This window comes from Pinus tabuliformis, chromosome 2_1, assembly GCF_031772625.1.
Source record: "Pinus tabuliformis cultivar Carrire ecotype Pingquan chromosome 2_1, CPIR1, whole genome shotgun sequence".
NCBI lineage: Eukaryota > Viridiplantae > Streptophyta > Pinopsida > Pinales > Pinaceae > Pinus > Pinus tabuliformis.
The window spans coordinates 550788525-550810796 of record NC_142299.1 but is presented as its reverse complement, the minus strand read 5'-3'; the positions used below and the strand labels follow the sequence as shown (position 1 = coordinate 550810796).

General features: G+C 32.8%; 2 protein-coding genes across 2 annotated transcripts; one reads left to right on the top strand and one right to left on the bottom strand.

Annotated features, from left to right (window-relative positions):
- Window positions 1-538: 538 nt before the first annotated feature.
- LOC149201542 (uncharacterized) lies at window positions 539-3319 on the top strand. The gene has a single exon (XM_089401304.1). The coding sequence runs from the start codon at window positions 539-541 to the stop codon at window positions 3317-3319; it is 2781 nt and encodes a 926-aa protein (XP_089257430.1).
- Window positions 3320-5339: 2020 nt separating this feature from the next.
- LOC149201541 (acyl-coenzyme A thioesterase 2, chloroplastic-like) lies at window positions 5340-20662 on the bottom strand. The gene is made up of 7 exons (XM_089401303.1): window positions 20297-20662; window positions 18901-19078; window positions 18284-18789; window positions 17118-17246; window positions 16787-16914; window positions 13556-13572; window positions 5340-5503 (listed from the first exon to the last, which is right to left on the bottom strand). The coding sequence occupies exons 1-7, from the start codon at window positions 20660-20662 to the stop codon at window positions 5340-5342; spliced, it is 1488 nt and encodes a 495-aa protein (XP_089257429.1).
- Between the last annotated feature and the right edge of the window lie 1610 nt (window positions 20663-22272).

Below are 22272 nucleotides of genomic sequence, written 5' to 3'. Positions count from 1 at the left end.
AAAAATTAAAAATAATAAATTCTTTTAAAATATTTATATATTACATAGATTTCCATAATAGTGGTGGAGTGAGTAAAGGTTTAGTTTTAAATTAAAACGAATAGAAATAAAGGAAACCCACATTAGATATAAAGAAAATTAAAACATAGAGAATATGAAGAAAAATACGTCCCAGAAGAAATAAGAAATTAAATTTACTATGGGAATAAAATAAATATAAGTTATTATAAATATAATTAGGTTATATTTTTTTAAAAATAAATATAAGTTATTATAACTATATAAATAAATGTAAGTTATTATAAATATAATTAGTTTATATTTTTTTTAAATATATAATATGAAATATAATATATATTGATTAGGTCTAGTTTAATTTATAGACAAAATGTTTTTTTCCACTATGTTTTTTTGGTTAATTTAAACTAAATTTTAGTTGAGATTTATAAAAATTTGAGTTTAAGTTGTTTAATCTATAGAATTTATTGATAGGATAAAAAACGATCAGCTATACTAGCCTATTTCAGAGGAGGAATTGATGGCGACCATGAAATCATTCAGCCGGGACAAGAGCCCTGGACCAGACGGCTGGTCTATAGAATTTCTTATACATTTCTATGAATATATAAAGGATGATCTGTTAAAGATGGTGGAAGAGATCAGAATAAAGGGGAATATCAGCAAACAATTATGCTCCACATACATAGCACTCATACCCAAAAAGCGGGATGCACAGACTTTTCAGGACTATCGGCCGATTTCTTTATGTAATATTTCTTTCAAAATTGTATCAAAGATCATTGCAGAGAGGCTGAAAGGAGTATTATCAGAGTCATTATCAAAAGAACAATATGGTTTTCTTAAAGGGAGATGCATCCATGATGCTGTCGCTGGTACACAGGAGGCGTTATTCTCCATCCACTCAAAGAATAGAGAGGCGGTCTTAATCAAAGTAGACCTCAGGAAGGCATATGACTGTTTAGATTGGGGATATATCAGGTGTTTACTTGCTAGAATCGGTTTGAGGACCAACATGATCAACTGGATCATGGCTTGTGTCGATCCTGTGGAATACGCTATTATTATAAACGACATTCCTACCCCTTTTTTCAGTGCGGAGAGGGGTCTGCGCCAAGGATGTTCTCTCTCCCCTCTATTATTTATACTGGCAATGGACTCTCTCAGCTTACATATTCATAAGGCTGTGATCGATCAAGCATGGCGGCCTCTCAAAATATGCAGGAACATATCACTGACTCATAACTTTTTTGTTGACGATATATTATTATTCGGCATGTTTTGCAGGACCACTTGGATGCGCTTTCATAATATTATGGAAAAATTTCAAAGGGCTACGGGACTTCAGGTTAACTTGGATAAATCAATTATATACCATTCTGAACTCAAGCAGGAAGATGTTCATTGGCTATCTGAGCTATTTGGTATAAAATCCCAACATATCAGCAGTGGTATAAAGTATTTGGGATTCCGGATAAAAGCAAATGGATACTCGAGATCTGATTGGAACTGGATTGTGGACAGATTCTATAGGAGAATCTCTGCTTGGGAGTATAGATGCCTTTCTTTGGCAGGGAGAATTATATTAGTACAATCCGTTTTGAATCAACTCTCTGTATATTGGGCGCATCTATACCATTTTCCGGTGAGTATCATCAACAACATGAATAGGCTTTCTGCAAATTTCATATGGGGGGGTCATGCTGATAGGAGTAAATTTCATCTCATTAAGCTGTCTAGTATTACTCTTCCTAAGACTATGGGGGGTTGGGGTTTAACCAATTTGAGAATTTTTGGAAGAGCTCTCTTGTGCAAGTCTTTTTGGAGAGCTATTCAAGGTGAAGGACCGTGGAGTCATATGATTCGATCGAAGTATCTAGCAAAGAAGAACTTCCATTTCTGGTACCGAAGAGGTACTATCGGTGCAGCATATGGATCCCCCATATGGCTTAGTTTCAGGAGGATTGAGGCGCTCTGCTTGAAGAATTTAATCTGGCGCTTTCAAACGGGGAATAAAATCCTTATTGGCAGTGACCGCTTCAAATGCGGAGCTGATGAAATTGATATCCCAGATCCCCTTCTTAATCATTTTCACAGAAGAGGTTTCTTTTATTGGGATAAATTGATTGCAGAATGGATAGGCCCCATTCCGCGGTGGAAAGATGCTGTTGAATTGAACATTCCCCATGAGATTGCGCAGCATTGGAATGGCATCAGGTTGAGGCTACAGAATGGCGGTATTTTCAGAACAAGAGATTCGGATTTCCTATCTTGGAACATCCCGAATGAGGCGGAGGACGTATCAGTTAATGGAATTTATCATCAGTTGATCGGACAGCAATCACTTGGTTCCTCTATTTTCCCTCAAATCTTCTGGAAAGATGGTTGCCCAACGAAGATGATTCTATTTACTTGGCTTGCATTTCACAACAGAAACCTAACCTGGGAGAATTTAATGAAGCGGGGATGGAATGGACCAAACATCTGTTCGTTATGCAGATCAGACGAGGATTCAAATTTGCATATATTTCTAAAATGTAAGCAATCTTTTCATATTTGGCAGGAATTAGAAAGAGTTTATGGTTTTAAACTTGGTGTGCAGGATTCGATCCAAGAATGGATTATAAGATGCAGTGAGCAGCATATTCTATGGCGTAGAATTTGTATTCTATCCATGTGGTATATTTGGAAATGGCGCAACCATTGCGTCTTCAATAGCTCAAGAATTTCATATGCTAAAACCTTGGATTCTATCTCTGTATATTTAGAATCTCTTCCTCAGAAGAAAATCAAACACAAGAACAAATTTCCCGCTCGGTCATTATCAGTACAGTCTTCTCAGCCGTCCGCATTCTTCGATGGGGCCGCACAAAAGGGACAATGTGGCTGTGGTTTCCACATCAAGATAAATGATTCTACACACTTTTCTTCTTTCTGGCACGACGGTCATGGCTCCAATAATTTGGCTGAAGCCTTAGCTCTCACAGGACTTTTAAAATTTTGTATTTTCCTTGACATACAGCAGGTTGCTATCTTTGGAGATTCGAAGATATTGGTTGATTCGGTAAATAGGAGAAATCTCATTTTGGCGCAGCACCTGACCGGTTGGAGAGACAAGATCAACTACTACTGGAGCCGCATGGTTGATAGCACTATTGAGCACATCAGCAGGGACAAAAATTCTACAGCCGATACACTTTCTAAAATGGGTCTCACCTCCTCTCTTGGACTTTGGCATCTCGAGATATTTTCGGAAGGAACCACATTTCAGATCCAAGATTTTGTTTTGCCAGATTTTTAGTGCTCAGATTTGAAAATTTTGCCTCACCAGATGATGTTTCTCACTATAATCATGATTCTCTGTACTGGTCACAGAGACTTGATAGTTGATAGTATTTGGCTACTTAGATATTTTGGTACTTTTTTGAATATAGGAGTTTATTAGACTATGTGCTACAGAACTATTTTAGAACAATTTGGATGTATCCAGATAATTTTGGACTCTTATATTTCTCATATAATATATTGAAGCTTTTTTCTCTCTGAAAAAAAAGAATTTATTGATAGGATGAAATGTCGTGGCTTGTTTCTGACCTTCTACACTAATTCGAGGATTATTTATACCCACTTGCCCCTTTATTGAGTCAAGAGGTTCATTCTACAACCCAATTTGATTGAGCCGAGAGCCTCATTCTACAGCCCAATATAATGTGTAGTAGCCCAGTATGATGTATAACTTCTACAACCTAGTATAATGTGTAATACAAAATGTTTAAATAATATCACTTCATAAAAATTTTGCATGTGAAAAAATTAAATCCCTTTCAACTCATGTTAGATCCATTTTTAAAATAGATCTATGCTAGTTATTTAACATCCAACCTATTTAAGTGTGACATGAATTTTTATCATTATTTTATATTTTTAATTTAAACGTATTAAGAAGTTGCATTTTTAGGTCCACTAATTTAAAGGTCAGATAAAGTTTGAGATATTATGAGAAAAACGATCAGTGTCATATAACTTTTTATATACACCCAATACGTATACAAAGCCCGTTATAAATATAAGTAATCAAGTCTTTATATTAATATTTTTAATATAATTGTATTCGTAAACTTAATACCACCACACAATTTTTTTTGTTTTTTCATAATTATATATATTTTATCTCATGAATTGTTCATCGTAAAAGTGGTTGCTAATAATAAAATGGGAGAGATTTACGAAATGAAGAGCCGGGATTGATTGTTGAAGGCAATGACCCTAACCTTCGTCAACCAATATTTCTGTCTCCTCTTTGCACTCTGATCAATATGCATACTCGCTTCTTCTCCCCATTTTCTAATTTAATTCATTATGTATTTATCTATTTGTCCTTTCTCCTGTTTCCTTGCGCACACACAAGAACAACCAATTGTGAATAAATTATTATTGACGACTAAATATATATATAAATATTAATATTGGTTTCCACGAAAACTGCGTCTCATAAAATGGCATTCATTCATAAAATGGATTTAAAAATTAAATTATAAGTACATCAATCATTATGTAGTAAGTTGAACTACCGTTTATGCCGTAAAACTGCTTCTGGTTGGCTAAGAGCTCGTCTTCCTCGGACGTAAGGAGACAGGTTAACGGCCCAAGACCCAGAGGCATCTGGCAGGAGTGAAAGCCTGCTCCCTTACAGACCACCAGCGGGTTATTACAGGTGGCGTGGTTTTCCTTGATAACAGTGATGAGTCAAACCGACATTCGCGGATAGCACCCAGAGATGGCTGTCCTCACTGTTGGTTTGACACCTGAGTTTGATAGGTTTTGCCACCTTCAGAGAAAAAAAGTTGAACTACCGTTTCAAATTTCAAATGTTAATGTTTTGCACAAATTTATTATAAAAATTAACAGTATTACTTGTAATGTTGTTCCTCTATGTTCATGAACATTTTATTAAGTTGCAAATTACATAAATTATATTTCAAAATATAATGCTGATTTTTAATTTAGCTTATGTGCAACAAATTCCAAAATAATATTTCCCAAATGAACAATTCAAATAAAGATAACAAAGTGGAAACTCAAATTTACAATTCAAATAAAGGAATTGTTCCACGTAACGAAACCCCACTTTGAAAACACGAGCCAATGAATACTTTGTCATCGTGAGGCAATTCCTCATATGATATCCATGAAGTGGTCATTTTCTTGTGAATCGACCGAGCCATGCCTTTTTCGCAGAGGCGCAGAGAAACAGAGGGCTGACACGCTAAAGTCAAGCCAGGACAAACTTGAGATGCAGCAAATTTGGTCTCAATATCATTTTAACGGCCAGAGAATGGATAGGGCACCGATTTCATTTCTGTGCTGAACAGCTCAATCTCCAGCAGTATTATTGGCTTCCAAGCATGAGATCGATGATTCTGACGAGGTGCAGAAATGGCCACATGTGTGTAGTAATAGTTCACAAACCAAACCAATTCGATTTCTAATAATGCGGATCGCTCAAATTTTAGAAGGGCAGGAATACACATACCATGTTAAACAGTCACACAAATAATAAGAAGCAAGATATGATAAATCGTATGATCCACTTCTATTCAAATAAAAAATGCACATATTAATATACTCTCTTTCTTGACACTTGGTTTCATATTATTAATATACTTTTGAACCTTGATTTCACATTCAAAGAGGTCTGTTAAAATTGGGTTTAATGGATTGTAGATTTTTGTGGTTCGGTTTTTTAGAATTTACACTCGGATATTCTACAGTTTTCATCTTTGCTTTGTCGATGTTTCGAGCCTAGACTAAGATTCATCATCAGGACTTGATTTACAAAGGAGAGAGACAGTAGTGATGAGTCTTGGTCTAGGCTCGAAACCGGCGACAAAGCAAAAATGAAAACTGTAGAATATCCAAGTATAAATTCTAAAAAATTAGGTTTCTTTAATTATTAATAATTATCCTTACAAGTTATTATTTAATAAATTTAATAACATTATTTAATAAATTTAATACCTACGTTTTAATTACTAGATATAAATGCCAAAATGAATATCGGATAAAAACATGAAGTCAGAGTATTTGGAAGTTAATAAAATTAAGTCTCCAACATTATTTAGTAAGTTTAATAACTTCCATTATTATATATAAGATGCGAAAATGAATACAGAGTATTTGGCAGTTAATAAAGCAATCCCATCAATTTCATTAATAAAAGTGATTCCCCGCGAAATTTCACTCAGAGGAGCAAGAGTATAAGACTTGAACAGTGGAAAAACGCTGAAAGTATCTGCTTAATATTATGTGACTGTGACGATGTCATATGAATGCATATAATGAAAATATGCAAAGAGCAATAGTATGGGACGGTCGGTTTAATATGAATGCATACTATAAAAATATGCAAAGAAAAGATGTATGTGTAACTTAAATGTATATGTAAAACCGAGTATACATTTAAAACCGAGTGCATACTGTAAAAATATGCAAAAAAAAAGAAGAGATGTAGATGAAAAAAAAATTCATTATAAAAATTCATTATAACTTAAATGTTTATTAAAACATGATATTTCGAAAAAAACAAGTTCTAACATTTTCTCGAGTCTTGTAGAAAGATATTTATCTTTAAAATGGTTATCCAAACTTCTAAATTCAGTGTAGAATTGATGACTAAATCTATTCTCTATATTTTAGAGTACTAATCAAATCTTTGAGTTGAAATTATGAGCTTTAAGAAATGTGTTACTTTCTGTGTGTAACATGCACATAAGAAAATACTCATAAAATAATAGATTTGTTTTTTACCGGTCCATTGGTCTCTTACTCAATACTATGCTAACCAAGAATGAAGGTTGTATTCTCCTCATACAATACTTAATTCCATGATAATATGGATACGGTTTCTTAATTAAAACTCTACTTAATTAATATTTCCTCATGTATTTAAACTACAAACTTACCAACAACAAGTATAATGTATTTTATGGCAATGAATAAGAATAACAAGTAGAGCGCATTCTATGGTAATGAATAAAAACATGGATGCAATGGCTATGAGGTTGTATTCCCCTGATAAAATATATGAATAAATAGGGTTGAATGAAACCAATATGCTTATTTAAGTGAGGCGTTCACCAATAGTGAAAATGGCATGAAAATATTTGAGAATATATATGTGTTTTCATAAAGTAGTTAATGATTTCGTTAATTTTATCATTTACATTTAATAAAATGAATTAGTTTTTTGGAAATCATTGGAACTATTATACATAATTTGATTGTAAAACGACGAGTTAATGTGAAGATTTGGTTTCCTAAATTAACCATAAATTCCTAAAACACGTACTATGCAAAGACAAATTTATGACATTACTCTACATTAGTTTATTTCTAAACTAGGTTTCTTAAATTTAAAACAAATGGTTAATATATATGGATGTAATATCATTTTCAATATATAATTTGGTAAAAGTGATATTATATTTGATGTAATTTTAAAATTAATGCATTTTATTGTATTTTTACTTAATTTTATTTGTTAAATCTAAATTCTTTTATAATTTGATTGGTTATTAAATCAACAAAATGGTGAATTAATAAATTATTAATTCTAAATTAATTAATGAAATTTCAGTAAGATATCAATAAGAGAAACTGTCATTTTTATTAAAGTAAAACAATAAAAAAATACTAGATAAGTGTACTATAACATAATTATTTAAAAATATTTTATAATAATCATAATTAAAAATAATAATAATTAAAATATAAACTAATTATAATAATAATAAGTTATCATAATTAGAATTGAGCCTGTGCTAATCTTAATTATAGTAATTAGTGCTGGAAATTATCATAATGTTCAAACCATCCATTTGAATTAATTTGAATTTGTTGATTATTCTATATTGCCAAAGTCAAACTATTGATTTGATATTATTTAATGTACATTATCAGTGTAGATTCGTTACAATTCTCATATATCAATGTTGAGAGGGAACCAATTTTTTTGAGAAATAAATCTATTTTATATTACAATACCAAATTAAAAAAAGCTTGTACTTTCAGATGCATTTTTTTTATATGTTTCATAGGTTTGAAGTTAACATGGACCTCTATTGTTTTTTCCTATATAGTCATTATGGAAGGAATTACAAATTTCTTTCATTTTGAGTAACACATCAAGATGTGTGTGTATACCGTGTACCAACTTCAAGCTAAGAAACACACCAATATGTGTTTGTATACCATGCATTAACTCCATGTTGATCATGAAATATAATTTTTTGGAGATACAATTTTCATTGTTTAACTTGCATTTTTTTGTATAAATGGATTCAAAACCTTGATAATACCTTTTCTGAGACAATCAGATTGTAAATAATACAAAACTTAAACTTGCAATTCAAACAAATCCTTATTCAATTTCCTACAAAAATAATCCAAAAATATATATAGAAAAGGGCCAAAACTTAGAATATCTAGAATACAGAAAATGCTTCAATTATAAAAATTAGCTTTTACATAAGTGGCATTGATTGGAAAATAACACGTTTTCTCTTTCTGTTTCTCTCTCTCTTACTAAATTGTAAACATTGAAATATTTTATTGATAATTTACATTAAAAAAATTATTGTTTTTAATACCTTTTAAATGTATATTTTGAAGAGGTATATTCGTTAACATCGATAATTAAATATTTTATTTATGGTTATGTGGAAATGGTTTTAGAAGATAGAGTAATAACACATTTTTCTCACACAATTTTTTGTTTTTGTTATTATTATTTTTCTAAATCACAAGTCAACTCTATATTAAGCACAAAAGAAATTATACATTTCCTCCATATTAGATTGTAATATTAGGTTGTAACTGAGTGAGCATAGTAAGAATCAAATTATTGATGTTTTATATTATTCTTAATTTTAAAAATATCAATTACATGTTAGTAGATATCAATTATGTGCATTTATTGACTAAAGCACCACCTAGGGTGACTAATATCAGGTACCCAATCAACAATCTGTTGAGGAAAGTGTAACTAAGTTTGGTCTTCATAAATGTAATTTATATCTTTGCATTTATACGAGAAAATAAATATTATTTTTGTTATTTATATCAATGAGTTTCTTTCTCATTGAAATAGGTCTAGCACATGTCAAAGTGCTATAGTAAAGTCAAAGAGTCAAAAGAAATATTGAAGACCTTTAAGAGCATGTTACAACATGTGTATTTATGTATTATAGTCAAAGATATCCCTCCAAGCAAATTCACAAGTCCTCTCCATGCAACGACATCACCAAAGAAGATAATCTGAACAAGAAAAGACAAGTCAACCTAAAGTCTCCAAGTCGGCCTCAAGTCTGCCTAAAGGAGGGACACCCATCTATATATAGAGGTTGTCTAGTCCTCTAACGACAATACACAATCACCTCTGAAATAAGCGAGAAGGAATATGAGTTAAGGGTGAAGGGAAAGTGAAGAAAAGAAGCCTCCAGTGCAACAAAGAAAGAGGAAGAAACACCGAGCCTTAGAAGTCTATTCTAAGGGTGAACTACAGTCACACGTGCAAGAAAAGGAGGGCTATATGCGGTCATTACAACAACACTATCACAATCACATATATCTCATTTTTTGAGCTAGAAACTTAGGCCTATAAGGCCTCCCACTAAAGCGAGGAAGAGACTCTCTCAAGCAAAGAAGGAAGGAGACAACTACATTAGGTAACCCGTCACATGTGCAAAGAAACTAGGGCTACAATTCTATCATATCAAGTCCACAAATACACATTAAGAAGGGGCTCAGTTGGATAAGATAAGGAAGGTATCCTCATAAGTGAACGAACTCGTTGAGGATCAAATATAATTATCTCTTATAGAGCTAGCATAACAAGGACTATCACCAGTTTCCAGAAGGAGGACGAAGTGTCAAGAAACAATGTGTTGGAAGAAGGAAGGACTTGACTTGTGCTTGGAGGATATTCTTTTCAAGGGTGTAGGGTTTGGCATTGATCAATAAAAGCTTCAATAAGAGAAATTTAAAAAATGGTTTTCCTCTCTAGAGAGACGTTTTGCCCTGGCAAAGAGCCAATATCTTGTGTTCTTGTTTCTTGTGTTTGGTAGAAGTTTGATGAAGTAAACACAGATAGAATAATAATAAGAGTAGAAGATCAAGCTAACAAGAAAATTGTAAAAGTTCTTCAAATTTTTTTATCAAGTTTAGAAGAATCCTAATATCTCTAATTGCCTTAGATTCTTCAACATGGAATCAGAGCAAAGGTCACACATCAAGGAAAGGGCATCTCAATAACACTCATAAGGTGACACATCAACTAAGGACATCTCAAGAACATATACAAGATTTAAGCTTCAAGCCAAGAAGTCTAAAATACATCAAGGACAAGAAGGTCTACCATCTACTATCCATCAAGGAAGACTACTAAGCAAGAAGAGTTTACCTTCATCTAAAGGCACCTACAAGAATATCCATCCAAAGAAGGGTCTACACCAAATTACATCATCTACAAAAAAAAAGCACTACAAGTCAAGCCTCACTCTCCAAGCATATCTCATCATCAAGCAAGTCTATTTTAAGGAAGCAATTTGAAGATCATCAAGACCAAAGAAGGAAATCTATCAAGTCTTCAAGAAGAAAGAAAGACTACTGCATCACAAAATCTATCAAGTAAGTATACATGTCCCCTCCTGAACATACATCAATGTCTTTTTGCAAGGAAAGAAAAAAATTGGTAGGGATTACTAACTTCCTTGCATGGAAGAAGAGGATTGATTTACTTCTCAAGGAGAATGAACTTCTAGTCCTCATCAAAGGGAATACCACTATTCCTGCTAAGGAACAAACTCAATCCTTAGCCAAGTAAAATAAGAATGAGATAAGAGCTCAAAGGATTCTAATAGAATCTATCAAGGACTCTCTCACTCCTTATGTCTCCAAATTTGAAACATCAAAAGAAATGTATGATAAAGTAATAGAGCTAATCTCGGTAAGCACAACTAGAGAAGTGATATCTCTATGTAATGATTTGTAGATGAAGATATCAAAGGAAGTAATATCTTCCTACTTCATGAAGATCTTTGAGATGAGAGATCAACTTCAAGAACTAGGATAAGTCATATTAGACAAAGAAATGACAAATGTAGTACTCAATGCCCTACTTAAGGATTGGGGCAAATTCACATCAAGCATATATGCCAAGAAGCAAGCTACCCCAGTAAGTGAACTGTGGTCTCTATGGAAAATTGAGGAGGCTAGACTCAAAGCCAAGGATGATGTTGGATAAAAAGAATAAGCATTTGCTACCATGGCCAAGAGAAAAGGAAAATTTGGAAAATTTGGTCCATAAAGGACAAGCAACAGAGATATGTCCAAAGTCCAATGCTTCGGCTGTCAAGAATAGGGACACTACAAAAGGGATTGTCCCAAACTTAAGAAGGTAAAACAACAAGAGAAAAAGGGAAGAATATCACATAACTCAAGAAGTGAAAGAAGAAGACAAGAAGCAGAAGAAAGAAGATCCTCCAGATCTCTACTATGACTACGTCAACTTCTTTACATATGTCTTCTTTCAAAGTTTTGAGTAGTATAGGAGCATATAAAAATAGGATGGAATGCATGGTTAAAATATATCTTCTAGAATATAGGAGCATGATGTAGATATAGCTCAAGATATTCATTTATAGGGAATATATCTATTAAAGGACCTCATCCATGATGAAAGAAAATGATCATGATTAAAAAATCTTAGAAAGCATCCATCATCAAAAGGAAGAAACATTTGCAGGATGAGGGTCTTCAAGATCCTCTCACAAAATCTTCAAAAGGAAGTTCATAAATAAGAGCAAATGTCTCAATGGGAGTTCCATTAATGGGATTCAAGAAAGGATGACGTGCAAGCAAGAAAAGACTACACCAATCAAGAAGGACCAACAAACAAGAACCCGAGATGATCAAAAGAAGAGTCAAGATGAGGTATGTATGAGTCAAAGTTTAGTCATGTCATCATATGTATTATTGAATCATGGGAATAGTTCTAAAACATGATCAAGTATCAAAGGATCTCTTTCACCAATGACATGCTCAAAAGCATGTACTACAATCCAATGAAGATCAACATGAATAAGTGCCCTCATAAGAGGCATGAGGTGGTTGACTAAACATACATGAAGAAACAAATGAAGAAATGGATCAAACATGTGAAGAACACCATAGCCACAAAGAATCATTATTTGACAAGATCCATTAAAGACATCTCCCAAAACGAGGCATGACAACTCTGACAAAGGAAGAAAAAGATAAAAGGACCCTTGACACCCATGAAGGCCTTGGAGATATTAAGATGAAGATAATTGATTCAAGTCTACAAAGATGTCATGATGGAAATCCATCTAGCAAAGCACCATTTGGTGTTGAAGCAATATTAGGATGAAGTCATGAAGTCCTAATAGATTAAATTATGGAAACAAGCAAATAAAACGAAGCATCCATATGGTAAATATTTTAAAGTATATAAAAGGAGTAACCAGATGACGAAATATCCTGACATGTATCAAGAAGACCACTTTCCATGAAGGAATAAATGAAATGAAAAACCAGGAAGGAAAGTGATCAACGGTCGATGCCCTACAAAAAGAAAAAGTTCAAACAAAGACTTCATGACATTAAAGAAAGTAAGAGATCCAACAGCTCAAGGACCCATGAAGAAGAATTTTTTGATAAATGGACAAGTGCTTAGCTTAGAGGGAGTTGTAACAAGTTCCTAATTACAAAGGAGCTTGGTCAAGTTCCTAGTTAGAGGAAACTTTGCCATATCTTCCTCAATTAAGATGAAGAGATAGACACAAAATTCTTGTCTTCACTTTGGAAGGAAGAATGGATGACTGGGTAATCATTTGGCATCCGATGCTCTTTGAGGATGTTTAGAGCATCCAAGATAAGAGTAAGCAAGAGGAACGATATTGTTTAATGGTTGGGAACCCAAAATAAGAATATTCCTAGAAGGTCACACTCAGTGAACACCCGGTTGGGTATGTACCTTGAGAGACAATGATAAAAGTGTTTATATATCATTGGTCTTTCCAACATTGTTCTATGATCTTATGAGAGATAGAGTTGTTACTCAAGGCCTTGCTATAAACAATGTTGGTTACTATGATGCTATAACAGATGGATTTCTAATCTGGTTTGTCTTATGTGAATTATTCAAGCTTAAAAAATAACCAAATGCCTTGCAATGATTTATGAATACCTTCTTAGTTTAGAGGAAGTGTTGAAGAAAGTGTAACTAGGTTTGGTCTTCATAAATGTAATTTTGATATTTGGATTTATTCAAGAAAATATATATATATATATATATATATATATATATATATATATATATATATATATATATATATATATATATCTATATATATATATATATATATATATATATATATATATATATCTATATATATATTATATTATATATATATATATTTTATATATATATATATATATATATCAATGAGTTTCTTGCTCAATGAAATAGGTCTAGTACATGTCAAAGTGATACAGGAAAGTCAAAGAGTCAAAATAAATATTGAAGACCTTTAAGGGAATGCTACACCATGTATATTTATGTATTAGAGTCAAAGATATCCCTCCAAGAAAATTCACAAGTTCTCTCCATGCAACGACATCACCAAAGAAGCTAATCCGAAGAAGAAAAGACAAGTTGGCCTCAAGTCATCCTAAAGGAGGGACATACATCTATATGTAAAGGTCGTTCACTCCTCCAACGACAAGGCACAATCACCTCTAAAATCAACGAGAAGGAAGACAAGTTAAGGGTGAAGGGAAAGCGAAGAAAAGAAGCCTCTCGTGCAATGAAGAAAGAGGAAGAAACATCGAGCCTTGAAAGTCTGTTCTAAGGGTGAACTACAGTCACACGTGTGAGAAAAGGAGGGCTATATGCGATCATTACAACAACACTATCACAGTCACATAGCTGTCATTGTTTGTGCTAGAAACTTAGGCCTATAAGGCCTCCCACTAAAGCGAGGAAGTGACTCTCTTAAGCAAAGAAGGAAGGAGAAAAATACATAAGGTAAATGCTCACACGTGCGAAGAAACTAGGGCTGCAGTGCTGTCATATCAAGTTCGCAACTACACATCAAGAAAGAGCTTAGTTGGATAAGAGAAGGAATGTATCCTCATAGGTGAAGGACCTCACTAAGGATCAAAGATAAGTATCTCTTATAGAGCTAGCATAACAAGGACTATCACTAGTTGTTGGAAGAAGGAGGACGAAGTGCTAGGAAACGAAGTGTCAGAAAAAGGAAGGACTTGACTTGTGCTTGGAGGATATTCTTGTCAAGGGTCTAGGGTTTGGCATTGATCAATAGAAGCTTCAATAAGATAAATTTACGAAAGGGTTTTCCTCTCTAAGAGAGAAAGGTTTTTCCCTAGCAGAGAGCCAATATCTTGTGTTCTTGTTTCTTGTGTTTTGGTATCGGTTTGATGAAGTAAACACACATACAATAATAATAGGAGAATAAGATCAAGCTAACAAGAAAATTTTTAAAGCGTTTCACAAATTGTTATCAAGTTTAGAAGAATCCTAATATCTCTAATTTCCCTACATTCTTCAACACAATCCCCATCAACAACTTAGAGATTGTTAAGCATTCTCTCTCCCCATCAATTTCATGATCAATTGGGAAATTTCCTCCTAGATAGTCTGAGAAATGTTGACCCATTACCTTTGAGTTGAGATCTCTACCCTTTTCTAGATGTGAGAGCCAACACATTCCCAAAAGTAAGCTACCCATCACTTTCTTCAAGCACATTAACGTGACATTACAATTGGAGATTCACCAAGTGATAGGGGACTTGTAGGGGTGAGAGTTTCATGTAAAATAGAGACAAAGAGGGGGACGACTAAGAACAAAGTCAAGTGGGAGATAGAAAGAGAGTAATCAAAGGGGGTGTGAAACAATGAGAGAAAATTCTTTAAGGGATAGACAAGGAGCCGAGTTACTGTAATGATTCAAACTCTGGTTCACTAATATAACCTCAAAATGGACCAAATACCAAGGTTGAAACCATACTAAGAACACATAGAACAAAGGTAACTAGTTCATGAGGACACACTAAGGAGTGAGTAAAACAAAATCAAAAGGGGCTTAGTACAACATTATGGGGAGAATTTCCCTTAGAGAAATTAGTTGAGGTAGGAAACCATTACACCTCTTCAGACTCCAAAAAACTACTAGAACAAAATAAAAGGTAATGATCTAGAGGGGAATTCCCAACAAGAGTGAGTTGAGCATAGGTTGCAATTTTTTGACGTTGTGGAGAGTAAATAAGAATATTATAAAGTAAGGAACCCAATACATAGTAATGTACAAGATACCTGGAGAAGATGATTGGAGTAACAAGAGTAATGAGAAACAATAGAACCATGCAAACCAATAATATGCCTTTCTATCAACCCAACCATGTTGATAAATCCCTCTGTGTGTGGTGCAACATCGCTATACTTACCATGAGTTTCTACTTGAGTTCAAAATGAATATTTTGCATAGGAGATTTAACATGAACTAAACATTACCACCAGCAATGACTTCCCGTGTCTACAAATTATTGAATTGATACTTGGCCCACGATTAAACAAAATAATAATCACAATCCTGTAATGGAGGTATAGCTAAAATTGTACCAAGATAGCGTGTGGTCACATTTTTGTCCCGAGATGTTTGATGGCCATAAGTCTAACTCACATGTTGGGGCTCTAACACTCCATTCAAAATATTAAAATTATTATTGTTAATTATTTTTAATTAGTGATGACTTTGTGTGGCTACAAATTATTGAATTGATACATGGCCCACCATTAAACAAAATAATAATCACAATCCTGTAATGAAGTTATGGCTAAATTGTACCGAGAGAGCATGTGGTCACATCCTTGTCCCTAGATGTTTGATGGCCATAAATCTAACTCACATGTTGGGGCTCTAACACTCCATTCAAAATATTAAAATTATTATTGTTAATTATTTTTAAGAATTTTATCAATATTTTGTAAATTGAAAAATTAAAAATAAATAATCACACATTAAAATAATTGGCCTCTTCTTACATGTCAACCTCTTATTACCCTTCCACATGTGTTCAAGTTGACTAATCTTTCCAAATTTCATGGGGATATTGTAATTGAACAAGCAAAGATTTCATAGCCCATTCCTCGTAAAATAAAATATAGATACTTAGAAAACAACCACATCTCAGCCAAAATAACTTGTTCTAAAAAGATTCAACAATTTCACACCACCTTCTTCTTATTCATGAACAAATTTCAACCTCAATTTCTATAATCAAATATTCAATCAAAATGTGTATATGCAGTATATAAATACATGACAAAATCTCTCCAAATATTCAATCATAATATGAAATATATTAATACATGCCAAAATCTCTCCCAATATTCAATCATAATAGCTACCTCATTATAAAAAATATCATAACAAACTCAACTAAGCTTATTACTAAATTGCGAATTGCTGGGACCTCAGTCTCTTGTCATACGTCAAACTCTAAAACATCATTGCATTGCGTTTTGCAATCTCAATTCATGGAATTGGAATTAAGAGACGACCCAGTCATTTATTTTCTAATTTGCTATACTTTTATATAGATTAGAGATAAAATGTTCAAAATTGAGTTAAAGATGAAATGACTTGTTCCGACTTAGTCCAAACATTCAGCATCGAGACGTTGAAGGACACGACGAGCTTCCTCTTCTGTTACGGGCAGAACTTTGCGGATCTTTAATCCACCTTCCAGAGCATCAGGGTATACTGTGAATGTGAAATAAAAGGTATTGGAGACCTGCTCAACGCCACATATGGAGATGCATGAATCTCATCTTACATAAAGCAAGCATCAAGCAAACCAATGACACACATGATTGAAGGAGGATTTATAATCACAAATTTTAATCAATGAAGAAGACTAGACTCCAACTCTGAAACAGACCTCCCCTTTCTCTCCCATGGAGAACTGCACATTTCACGTTTTCAACTAGGACTTACCTCGCTACTTCTTAGTTCTGGTCTGGTCACATGTGCAACAACTTCAATACTTATGAGCGGTCGCATTGGGTCATCTAGTTGCGTGAATAAAACACAGGATTTGAAACAAAGGAAGTCCCCAACATGTACCTACAATCAATCAATATAGTTTTTTAACCTCAGTCCATTTGAGTCCTATTGTTCACTGAATATGCATTTATTTTAATTTATAGTGGCATTGAGTAATGTACCTTTTATATTTTTATTATATATAAATCATTATTTCATTATCAATTCTAGGAATATTTTAGAATCATATTGTGGGAATATGAATTAGATGTGAGGACATTTTTTCCGACTTAATTTTATTAAAAATTTCTCAAAATGGACCATCCAATTGAATTCAAAGACCTGAGGATTAAATTAAGTTACATGTGGCTTAAAATGTCATTTTACCGAGGCTTTGTGAATCTACTACCCTCGATTTTCTTGGAAAACAAGTAGTTTTATTTGTGAATTCATTACATGTTGCTTAACATTCTATTTTAGCAACAATTTGTTAATTTACTATTCTCGATTTTTTATTTGTAAATTCGAGTTGTTTTTAGTCTGATTTTTTAAAGTTTTTATGGTGGGTATTTCTGGTCTAATTTTCTTAAAATTAGGCAGGAATTTATTAAAAGCACAAATTTAATAGGTAATCCTGGGCAATCTAAGTGCTCTAGGGGTTTAGTGCCCTAGGGGTTTTTTAGGGTACTGAATCTATATACAGTCAAAAAATCAGTTTAAATAGCACAAATCAAAATTTCACCTCAAATTTTTCGGCCAAATTCCAACATGAGAAAATCCAAAAAATCATACTATAAACAACTCTATAAATTTACTACTTTTGAAAGTACTTAGTTTGTTTTTATTAGCCCAGACTTGATACCGTATCTACTTAAGAAAAAATAGGTTATCAGGTTATCCTTATCATCTTAATAGTAGATTCTAGAATATTTTGACAAGTTTTCTTCAAATATCTTATCATCTTAATCGTTAATCTTGCACATCATATTTCTAGAATGTGTCAAAATCTACGATATGAAATTTATAATTAAACTAGCAAATCAGAGAACTATTACGAAATTAAAGGGACCAAAGGGACACTAGAATTAAAATATCTATTTGCAGGAAGTGTTACTCACTGGTCTCAGAAAATCAACACGATCAACTTTCAGAAAGCAAGGAGCGCGACCAACAAAAGCGTAACACGTAGAAAATGCCAACTCAAAAGCACGATGCATCAGAAACCCTCCAAAGATTCGTCCATGTAAGTTGCGTTGTTGTGGCTGGCAAACGAGTGCATTTACAAGCCTTGTGTCTTTTATCAGTATGCTGTCCCTGTCTGCTAAAGCAGCAGGCATGTCACACAACACACGACCTTCTCTCAACAAAGCTTCTACTCTCTCACCATCGCCATCGCCATCGCCATCACCATGCAACCTGTTGCTTTCCTCAAACTCCTTTCCACGTCTTTGTCTTTCTTTCTTCCTTCTCACGTCTCTTGCTTCACCTTCCGCCAGGAGTGCCTTTTCTGTGTCTGTTTGTGGTACAAGTCGGTAAACAGGGGTTGATTTTCCAGTTCTCAAGTCTCGTGACACAAACGTAAAGTTTGTAATTAGAGCAACAGAGTCCCCACTTCCAGTGTCCCCTGCGGAAAAGGCCCAAGCAAAAATCTCATGAGAGCTTCTTCAATTACAGAACAACATTCGAAAAGTAAATGGCAGTGACGAAAAATAGTGAGCCATTGTTATATAAATACCTCGAGATAGCTCAGTTATGATCATTTGAATCTCAATTGATGAGCGGCCAACCCAAGTAACAGCACCAACAACTTTCAGGTCAGTATCCACACGGATTGGTTTCTTCAACACCATCTTGTCAAGAGACGCTGTAACTAGTAACAATGGTCTCGGTGTGTCGTCATAATCGGAGCAGTGCTGCAAAAAAATAAACCATTAAGAATATAATGTCATTTTTTCTAACTCGACTCTAAAATCTGTATGTGCAAGTTTGATCAATCTAAAACAATATGTAAAAATGCTTTTTTCATAGGCAACTTTGATCAATCTAAACAATTATATATATATATATATATATATATAATATATTACTTTTTAACTATGTAAGATATGTTTTATATATTAAACAAAGTCTTTAGGTAGAAATTACATAAGAGAAATTTTTGGCCAATCTGTTTCGAACTAAAGACTAATGTTTTATATTGTTTCGAACTAAAGACCAATGTTTTATATATACAAGGAATTATATAAAAAATGCATACAATATACTTTAGATTCCAGTAGTGTTGAAGTGTGATTTTTTGGAATGTATTTTTGGTTTATTTTCCAATTTAATTTGTCTAAAAGATAGAGATACATTGAAATCACAATTTAATTTGTCTATTGTGAACTCTTCACAATAGATGTGTCTTAAAGTTTTTGGGAGTGTTGAATCCATATATGCAGTCAAAACACCAGTTTAAACAACACAAATTAAAATTTGGCCACAATTTTTTCCAGCAAATTCCAACAAAATAATCCACTAAAATCTCAAAAAAATTACACTTAAAAATTATTACCCTAACATTTATTAAATTAAATTATATATATATATATATATAATTTATTATTATTGATTTATTAAGTTTGATTTTATATATATAGACACGCACGTTCCATTGTGTATTGATATATTTGTTCATAAGAGCTGGCTTTTAAAGATTATTGATGTATATTATATTAATATATACACTAACCACAAATAATATATATGTTTAAGGAATTATGCATGCATCAGCTTCCAAAGACTATGGACGTTTACTTTGTTTTATTTTAGATATAAAGGAAATTTGAATAGATGACTAATATAAAGTAAATGACAGCTAAATGTTAAAAACGGGATCATCGTCACATATCTATCAACACCTCACAGTAGAGCTATGCTCCTGGGTCCTCGGGATCCGTCGTTGGAATGGGGCGGCATTGTATATCAGCAATACCATTGTATATATATCAGTAAATATCAATGAAAAAATGAATGATTTTCTGCTCCAAGCTATTATATGGAAGACTCTCTGGTCTCTACTTGAGGTGAAGAGCATAAATTAAAAGTAAACCAGATAAATCAAATAACTTCAGAAATAAAATATAAATTACCTTGAGAGCAATGGTGCCCGCTAAGGCATCTAAATCCTCCAAAAGCTTCCCGATCCTGACCTCATTGTAGGGATCCCTGTATTGCTCTCGCAGTATGTGATCGGAGGAGAAGTTGTAGAGTATGCTTGTCCGGCTCTGACTCGGACTTTTGGTTTTGGGCGCCACTGGGCACTGTGACTGTGGGGGTCTGAGAGAAAAATTTAACACATGCTTTTCCAATATGCTGCGTCTGACCTGCCAGAGAGCATTTGTGACAGTCGAGTTGTAGAGGCGCGGCCACAGGCTAAGGGGCTTGCGGAGGGTCTCGCCAGCGTCTATTGGAGGGGATTCGTCGAGAGCAGAAGCTACAGAGAAAATGGTGGCCATTGATAAGTGGCGGAGCACAGTGGCACTCTATGAAGTTACTATGGTGATACAATGAGGGAGGCAATAAAGGAGGCAAGCGACTCGGAAATGGCAGCCCAAAATGCTCACTTTGATTCATCGTCCAGGTTGGCGTTTTATAGGCGTCTGTAGATTCTTCCACATGATATACCGTATTTTATGTACAGTGTGGATCACGCCTAAGCTTATGCCACCGAACGCTTCACGGTTCGCTGGTTCATGTTATTGTTTTGGTATCGTTTTTTATTTGTAAGTGATGTTCCGGTTCATGGTATCGTTTTTTATTAAGTTCATGTTCATTTAAAACTAAAATAATATTGTTTCTTGCGACGAAAGAGAGGTTTGGATATAAAAAGAGTTAATTGTTGTATGATAAATGGTCACCAAAATAGAATACATATATTGTTGTTTTCATCAATGGTCAGGTTATTGTCCTGGTGGGTAGGCATGTGTGTATCAATTGATAGGTTATTATTATAAAATTTAATTAAATAGGTAATGCTTTTGTTGAAATATTTCAAAATAAGAGTTATTTAGTGGTATGTTATTGCTTTTTTATATAAGTGAGTGATGTGCATGTAGTTTTGTGCTTAAAATAATTATAAAATGGAAATTGCTAAAAATACAAAAAAAAATATGGAAAAGGTTTAGGATAAAATTGAATTTGAGAGTCATTACTTATTATTATTATTTATTCGTTAAAAGATAAAAAATTCCATAATATTAAAATATCAAAATTGATAGGTGGTATAGATTACTCAAATTTAAAGGATGTTTTAAATTTGAATTCTTACCCTACTTGCTAGAGTTACAGTGAGATTCCATATTCACACAAAATGATCAAAAAGTTGTTTTAGATTTTACATTCTTGCCCTATTTGCTAGAGTCACGGTGAGATTCCATATTCACAGCATAGTGGTCGTAAAGCCCAATAATATCTCACATGACACATTTCAAACTTCCACAACATTAATACTTCTTAATTTGTTTGAACACATTTATTAATTTTGTCAAAAGTGGCCATTTTTTTTTATTAATCAAATGTCTAAATTAAATTATTTGTTAAATATTATTTTAATTTCTCATGCTATTTTTTATTAATATATGAAAATTTTAAAATTTCATTTAAATTATTTTTTAATATATTAATATTTTATTTTTTAGATTTTAATTTGGATAAGTTTTAATTTTTATGTAATTATTTAAAGTTAATTTTAATTTAATCAATTTAAAATAATAATGAATTATTAAATATAATTTAAGATAATTATAAATATAAGAAAGAGATATTTTATATCATTTTATAATTCAATTTCTATTTTAGATAACAAATACAATTTAAAATGATCATAAATATTATTGACATGATAATTAATAATAATTATCTTATATTTTAATATGATTAAGTAATTTATTTTATTATAATATTAATATAGATAATTACAACTTCTTTGATACAATAAATTTATAATAATACTAAAATTGAAGTGTATATATATTTGTTCTTTTAACTAAAATTTACAATCTTAAAAAAAGGATACAATGTCTTTTTAATTATTAAATTAAAATGGTTCATAATTCAAAAATTCAAA